We start from the raw sequence: 8,215 nt of genomic DNA on the forward strand, positions 1-8,215 counted from the left end.
AACTTCTTTTTGGCGGGACCTGTTTCACAGGCCCGCCTCTCATCATGAGTACGTTAAGCTGGAACTGTCAAGGCCTTAGGATTCCTTGGAAAGTTCGGTTCCTCATAGACATTATACATCAACAAAAGCCCACTTTTATTTTTCTATGTGAGACTATTACAAAAAGAGAAAAGATGGAATGGCTCGGGTTAAGTTAGGTTTTGAAGGATTATTTATTGTAGAACCTCAAGACAGGAGCGGAGGGTTAGCCCTCTTATGGAAGGATAAGGACCAAGCCAAGCTTCTCAGTTATTCACAACATCACATTGATATAGAGGCAAAAATAGAGGATATGGGAGAGTGGTGTCTGACTGGTATTTATGGCGAGTCGGAGAGAGCAAATAGAAGGGAGATGTGGGATCTTCTTCGAACCTTGTCGAGATACTCCAATTTACCATGGTGCACCGTTGGGGATTTTAATAATGTGGTCTCACAGCAAGATAAGAAAGAAGGTGATCCATAGGTGGATGATTGATGGTTTTAATGAGATTATTATAGAGGTGGGGTTACAGGATGTGGAGTTGTTGGGACATTAGTACACATGGGAGAGAAGCAGGGGAAAATCGCAATGGACTGAGGTGCGTCTCGATAGAGCAATGACAACTGAATCGTGGCTAAATATGTTCTCTCTGGAGAAGCTGTTTAATCTAGAGGGTTCGAACTCTGATCATAGCCCGATTTTCCTAGTTCCACAAAAGGTTGAGGTTCGCAAAATGCGGTGCCGTTTCAAATTTGAAAATGCATGGTTGTTAGAACCGTTGTGTCACAAGTTGGTTAATGAAGGATGGAGGACAAGCGAAGAACATGATATTCAATCAAAAGTGAAGGTTTGCAGTGAGAAGCTGGGGGCATAGGGTGAGGAGATAACGGGGAATTTTAGTGGTACCGTTAAAGCTTGTAAGCAGGCTCTTAAACGACTTTGTAACAAAGATGATGAACACTCGTTGGCAGAGTATGAGAACACAAGGAGGAAATTAAATTTGACACTGGACCAAAGGGAGATTTTTTGGAGGTAACGGTCAAAATAACTTTGGCTAAAATCAGGTGATAAAAAATAGTAAATACTTTCATGCTTCAGCTACTGCTTGAAAAAGAACAATTCAAATCCATAGATTAAGAAATGCAGAGGGAATTTGGCAGGAATGGGATGCGGGGCTTGAGGGCTTAATCATCAACTATTATAAGGAGCTTTTTAGTAAATCTCAGATAGAATGGGAGGAAGTCCTGGAATATGTAACACCGACAATCACGCAAGATCAGAATGTGATTTTTTTAAAGTCAGTAACGTAGGAGGAGGTTAAAAATACTCTATTTCAAATGCATCCGGATAAGGCCCCGGGGCCTGACGGAATAACGCCTGTTTTTTATAAAAAACACTGGTCGATAGTGGAAGATGATATGGTGACTATGGTGAGAGACTTCTTCAGGGAAGGTATTTTACCCCAAGGCTTAAATGAAACAAATGTAGTCCTTATACCTAAAAAGAAATGTCCAACAGAAATAGGTGATTTGAGGCTGATATCTCTATGCAATGTCCTGGTAAAAGTAATTACAAAGGTGATGACCAATCTATTGAAGGATTTCTTGACGGAAGTTGTAGCTGAAAATCAACGCTTCTTCATACCAGGCAGGTTAATATCAGACAAAGTTATGGTAAGTTATGATGTAATGCATTATTTGAAACGTAAAAGAAGAGGTGGGGAGGGCTTTATGGCGTTAAAGTTGGATATGAGTAAGGCCTATGATAGAGTTGAGTGGGATTACTTGCGAGAAATTTTACAAAAGATGGGATTTCATGATTGGTGGATTCATTTGATAATGTAGTGTGTTAGCTCTGTTTCTTATCAGGTTGTGCATGGTACAAGGGAAATGGGTCCAATCTTTCCAACTAGGGGAATCCATCAAGGGGATCCACTATCCCCATATTTGTTCATATTGTGCGCTGAGGGCTTAACGGCTCTGATTCGTAAGTATGAAGCTCAAAAATTTATTCATGGCATCAAAATGTGTAGAAGAGCTCCTATAATTACTCACATGCTATTCGCGGATGATAGCTCTATTTATTGTAAGGAAAACACGGAGGAGGCAGCTAATATGTTGAATTTGTTGGCAGTTTTTAGAAGGCAACGGGTCAAAAGGTGAATCTGACTAAATCATCTGCTTTTTTTAGTTCGAATACAGCAAGTGTAAGAAGGGAAGAGATTTGTGAAGTTTTGTACATTCAGGAAGCTAAGGAGAGGAGTGCATACTTGGGATTGCCTAACATCCTGGGTCATAATAAATCTGCGGTGTTGGGCTATTTAAAAGACAGAGTTGAGCAAAGTGTACATAACTGGGATGGGCGATTTATTTCGCGATCAGGGAAAGAAGCTCTGATTAAGACAGTGGCGCAAACTTTTCCAAGCTATAATATGAGTGTGTTTCTCTTGCCTTGGGGAGTTATTAAAGATATAGAGAGAGTGTTAACCAAATTCTGGTGGAGATCATCATCACAACAGAATACAGGTTTGTATTGGATGAGCTAGCAAAGGATGAGTAAGCATAAATCGACTAGAGGGTTAAGCTTTCGAGATTTCCGTGATTTTAATCTTGCTATGTTGGGTAAACAAGGGTGGCGTTTTCTCATAAATCCAGGGCGCTTTATGTGTCGATTATTCAAAGCAAAATATTTCCCAGATGGCAATTTTTTGTCAGCTCCTGTAGGTAACAATCCAAGCTTTTTATGGAGAAGTGTTTGCGAGGCTAAATCTTTAGTAAAAGCTGGAGCAAGGTGGATGGTTGGAACAGGTTAGCAGATAGACATCAAAACTTAACCATGGTTGTGTGAGGATGAGCATCCGTATATAACAACAGATTCTCTGGAACTAAATGCAAATATGGTGTCATCTTTGATGTTTACTGATCGACGTGCATGGGATGAAGATTTGATCAAAGACATGTTTAATGTGAGAGACCAGCAGTGCATCCTCAAAACTCCATTAAGAAGTAGTGTAGTGGATGATCGTATTTACTGGAGCAAGGAAAACTCAGGCCAATATTCAGTACACAACGCTTATAGATTATTATAAGATCAAAAGAATTTATGGAGTGTAAATGATAATGGGAGCTTTTGGAGGAAGATATGGCGAATCAAAGCACCTCCAAAGGTGTTGAACCTCATTTGGAGAGCTATGTCATTTTGTTTGCCAACAATGTCGATGCTTACGGTCAAAAACGTTCTTGTGATAGAAATTTGCCCAATATATAATGGAGATCCAGATTCCATAATGCACATTCTAGTTACTTGTCCATTGGCATATCAGTGTTGGCAAATTTTAATTCTAGATGTGCATCAAGGAGTGGAAGGAGACTTTAACGGATGGTTAGGGGAAACTTTAAAGCACATAAGCATGGACAGAAGTGCGATCCTTGTCACGGTTTGTTGGGCTATTTGGAAAGCTCGGAACTAGAAGCACTGGAATTGCAAGCAGTTTTCAACGAATGGTGTGATAGAAACGGCTAAACAGTACCTTGTAAAATGGAAGGAAGCCCAAGGTCGTTCAGTGGAGGCTCTAGTTCAGGAAATTCATGCAGGGGACGGAGCTACTTCTTGGGTCAAACAACAGATAGGCACAATCAAGGTTACAGGTGATGCAGCATTATTTGAGGAACATGCTTCGTTTGGAACCGGTTTGGTGGCTAGGGACCATCGGGGTGATCTAGTGCTGGCAAAAACTTCCTATCATGGGGAAAAAATTCTGCTTGAAATTATGGAAGCAATAGCCATCAAAGAGGCTCTCAGTTGGATAAAGATGAAGGGTTGGGCACAAGTTGAGCTTGAAGCAGATTGACTGGTTGTTATTCAAGCAATCAGAAGTAAGGTTATTATGCGCTCTCCATTTGGTTTGGTTATAGAGGAGTGTCCCAATATGCTTCTTGAGTTGAAAAATATTTCTTTGTTTTTCATTTGACAATCTGCTAATATGGCTCCCAAAGGGTCAAATTCATATCCAGATCGAGTTTTTGGTAGGGACGATGTTGTTGTCGATGTTCAAAATGTATTGTGGAGTGATTCTTATTGAGTAATAAAAATCTTCCTTTTGTCAAAAAAAATTAGATGGGGGTATAATCAAATTATTAGGAGGGTGGATTAGATTTAACTGTACTCCATAAAACGAGGTAAAGGTAGATTCAAAAGGTAGATAAGTTTAAATATGTATCTTTTCCGCAAGAAAAGATAGATAACTTTAGTTGTCCTCTTCTTTTAAAAGGAGTCCAGTTTCATTTTTGTCTTTAAAATTTTAAAATATTATTAAAAAATTATTGACATATATTTGTACAATTTTTGTTTTTGTTTTTTAACTATAGTTCGATCAATGTCACTACACCATATATTGCTTATAGCAACGCTGAGAAAACATCGCCTTAAGTGTTATATTTGTTGCAATAGATTTTATGGCAACAAATATGCAAAAATTGGGCGTTGCATCTGAGTGCGTTGCAATTGGTCGATTTAGCAACAAATATAGCACCTTATAGTAAGAAAATTATTTCATTACAATAAATCGATATAGCAACAAATTGGTATCAACAGCAACGCCTAAATAATATTGTATTAGCTTAATTTCGTAGCTTTTTAAACACTTTAAGGCAATAATATTAGATCAATGACAATGATTTCCACCCTATTGTAACATATTTATGATACTTTTAGCAACATATTTGGACCAAATAGCAACATTTTTTAAAAAAAATCAAAAAGTTCTTGTTGAAAATATAATAAGCCAGGCATACATGCCACAAATCCAAGATTCATTTCACAAATCCAAGCATCAAATACTCAAAAATCCAAACACAGAACCATGATTGTTTTAATATAGTTTCACAAACCATTCCAAATCTAAGTCGCACATAATTGGCCATTAAAGCCAAGGCATAATCTAAACAAACATACGTAACTAATAAATGTTTTCTTTTTGTGTCCAGAACTATAACACTATAAGTCTCCTTGACAGGAAGAACTTCTTAAAAGCTTTTAACGCTGCGTCCTGCTGTTGAATTGCTTTAGACTTAGATTCTTCCATTTGTACTAGAGATGCATGTAAAGCTTCCTGCACTTTTGTAATTTCTTGGGCTTTTGTCTCTTCCATCTCATGAGACAATATAATCTAAGTCAAATGAAAATGACAAAGTCAAAATAAAATGACAAAGTCACGAACACGAATTAGCTAAACAAAAGTTACAAGCGAAGTTAACATGGTCCCCACTAACAAAATTAGCATCCCCCGTTAAAGGACCCTTCCAGTTAAGAGAGGCAAAATTATGCTGCCACGATGCGCCCTTCAAGCTGAGTAAAGTTATTGCTTTCCAAAAACACCAAAGGCACTCATCAAAGGCTCGTCAACATAATTGTTAATTTTCAAAGCCTGCAAAAACCAAGAAACAGGTAAAAAAATTATCACTAAAATGATCTCTACCCTAAGGAATGTAATAAAAGAATTACATTGCAAGACTGTCAAATCTCTGTTAATTGTATCCTCAGTGCCATTTTTGTTACCTGTTAGTCCCTAACAATGCAACAAGAATTACAGATGGGGGGTTGAATGGAATTCTTGAAACTTTTTCTGAATTACAAAATGTTCTATCTTAATAATATATATAGGTGTTTGATTTTCTAAGTGTGGAATAAGAGTTAGTTAAATCAAAATACAAAGTAATAAAAACACAAGTCTTTAAAACTTTTTGGTGGATTTGAATGTATCCACCAGATATATATATATATATATATATATCAAGAGAACTCTGTAAAGCTTGAATAGCTCACAACTGCTTACAAATGAGAACAACTAAAATTACAGAAAAATGCTAAGGATACAGCTTACAAATATTTCTCTGAGAAAATACTTGCTTAGTCTACTTATTCTAATTGCTACTCTTGGTTTATATATCACCAAGATTACATAGTAATAAGAAAAGATAATAAAACAAAACCTATCAAGTCTAATACTATGCTACTTCAATACTCTATTCTAGCATCTTTGAATATCTTCATAATAGCATGGAAATGGCAATGCTTCTTTGTTCTGAAAAACCCAGTTGAATAGGCTTCCACATTCCTTTTGCATACACTCGACGCATGTGACTGTGTTGTCACTGTCAACAGATGTTTGATTTGATTATCCGTCAGGTACATGATCATCCGTCGAGTTGCCTTGTCGATCATCCGTCAAGTAGCATTGTTGATTATCCGTCGGGTAGCTATTTGGCACTTGACTTCATTTCATTTATACATAATTACAAGACATCATATATGTATAATTAATCAAGCTATTCTGCATATCTAATTATAGTCAACATGACTTATATGCTACTATAGAATCTATACAAATGTGTATGTAGAAATGTGCTACATGACTTATTATTACATAAGCTACTCACTCGATGGATGTCAAATCATCATCCGTCGGGACTATATTGAGTCATCCGTCGGGACTATATTTGCTTATCCGTCGAGTGCTACAAAATCCACTAAGTTGAATCTACTAAGGTGTTTTGTTAATGAAATCATCAAGTTCACAACATATTCACAACAATCTCCCCCAATTTATGTCTACTAGAATTGTAGCCATAAATTAAGAGAAACTTGATGATAACAAAACACCCTAAAAATACAAATTTAAATAGAAGTAGATAAAACTGTAAAGTGCTACAATTAAAAAAATATACAAAGATTTGCTCACAGTCATTTTCAAGGTGCTCCTCTAGCCTGAGCAGATTAATCTATTTCCTTGAAGATCTGGATCTCTTTCCAAGCTTCCTGTTATTTTCTTCTATCTGATTTTGGAGCTGTCTGTGGAATTCCAGTTCATCAGATTCTGAGAGATTTAGCATTTCTTGCATTTCCAAAAGAGTCTCATTGCTAGAGATGCTCAATTGGTCTTCTAATCTGAAGAACCTTCTAACTCCTTTATTATCCATGAATTCCATCAGCCAGTAGGGCCTTAGATGGTTTCTACTCCCTGTGTAAGGAATAGTTAGAGTCTTTGGGAGTGCATCTTTGGCTCTAATACTCCTCAGTTCTTCAATCTTCTTTTGAACAAGTCTTCTAGCTGTCACATTGAATCCAAAGTTCTTCTTGAAGGATAAATAAACCTTTATCAGCACAGATTGGCTTTCTTGAAGGATCCTGTGAAGTGGCCACTGTATCTCTTTTCCTCCCTTATACTTGAATACTAACCTTTCAGGTTGATTCTTGTAAGCATCAATCCCTCTAACTTCTTCCAGTTCATCTAGAAAGAGGTTTAAATCTGAGATTCCTTGATGTCATAGATGTACATGATGTCTTCCTTGTTGACTTTGGTTTGAGCTTTGGTTAGGGACTTGGATCTGAGAGTTGAGGGCTTCACTTTCTTGACTGCTCTGGTCTTTGTCTTCTTTGGCTTCATGAAGTGAGGTAGATTGAGTTCAGGTATTGGTAGACTATCCCAGTCTATTGGTTCATCCTTTGGAATGATAGGTTCACCATGGAAATTCTTGGATGGATCTATCTTGAATTCTTCATGTGCCACAGAGGGCATGGATGTTTGAGTTGTTGTAGAAATAGACTCTTTGGGAAAGTACCCTTCCATCTCCTCATCACTGAAATCCAATTTTCTCTTGATTCTTTGCTTGTACCTTGGCTTCTTTGTCTGTGGAGGTTCATTTTGCATTTCTTGATCTTGAGATTCAATAATTTCAGATGGTTGTGCAGAAATTTGTTGTGTGGGTTTCACAGCTTGTAACTTGGCCAAGATGGCAGCTTGCTCCTTCTTTTGTTTGACCTTTTTAGCATCTAGAGCAGCTTGCTTCTTTTCTTGCTTCAATCCTTCCTTTTATTCTCTCTTTGCTTCAACAAATTGAGGATGCCCAGCCACCACACAAATTTCTTTACCATTCCTAAAAACTAGCAATTCTTCTTTTTAATGCTGAATCAGCTGGATCTTTGTAGAATGTTATAGACCTGGCCAACAGCTTCTTTTCATCAGGCTTTGGTGTCTCATACACTGTGTCCAAGGGGTTCTTTAGTGAAGATTTTGGATAGTTCACCCTTGGCTTCAAAATTAGCTTAGCTTTTGGAGATTTGATGCAGGATGGCTGTCCTTTTTCCAGATTATTTATGCTCATTTCATTCACAGAGATTTGCCTGACTTGAGAGTGA

At 37.4% G+C, this 8,215-nt stretch overlaps 1 protein-coding gene across 1 annotated transcript; it reads left to right on the forward strand.

Annotated features, from left to right (window-relative positions):
* The first annotated feature begins 635 nt into the window (after positions 1 to 635).
* Positions 636 to 3,869, forward strand: LOC141690814 (uncharacterized). Its single transcript, XM_074497813.1, has 9 exons — positions 636 to 866; positions 945 to 1,051; positions 1,152 to 1,272; positions 1,888 to 2,162; positions 2,210 to 2,544; positions 2,650 to 2,826; positions 2,893 to 3,080; positions 3,159 to 3,455; positions 3,564 to 3,869. Exons 1-9 carry the CDS (start codon positions 636 to 638, stop codon positions 3,867 to 3,869), a joined length of 2,037 nt encoding a protein of 678 aa, XP_074353914.1.
* Positions 3,870 to 8,215: the final 4,346 nt, after the last annotated feature.

The sequence above is a fragment of the Apium graveolens genome, chromosome 1 (assembly GCF_009905375.1).
Source record: "Apium graveolens cultivar Ventura chromosome 1, ASM990537v1, whole genome shotgun sequence".
In the NCBI taxonomy this organism is placed as follows: domain Eukaryota; kingdom Viridiplantae; phylum Streptophyta; class Magnoliopsida; order Apiales; family Apiaceae; genus Apium; species Apium graveolens.

Coding starts and splice junctions, on each gene's coding strand:
- LOC141690814 (XM_074497813.1), top strand. CDS start 636: ATGACAACTGAATCGTGGCTAAATATGTTCTCTCTGGAGAAGCTGTTT. Junction 1,273..1,887: donor GGGAGGAAGTCCTGGAATAT/GTAACACCGACA, acceptor GTTTCTTATCAG/GTTGTGCATGGTACAAGGGA. Junction 3,081..3,158: donor AAAACTCAGGCCAATATTCA/GTACACAACGCT, acceptor TTTTGGAGGAAG/ATATGGCGAATCAAAGCACC.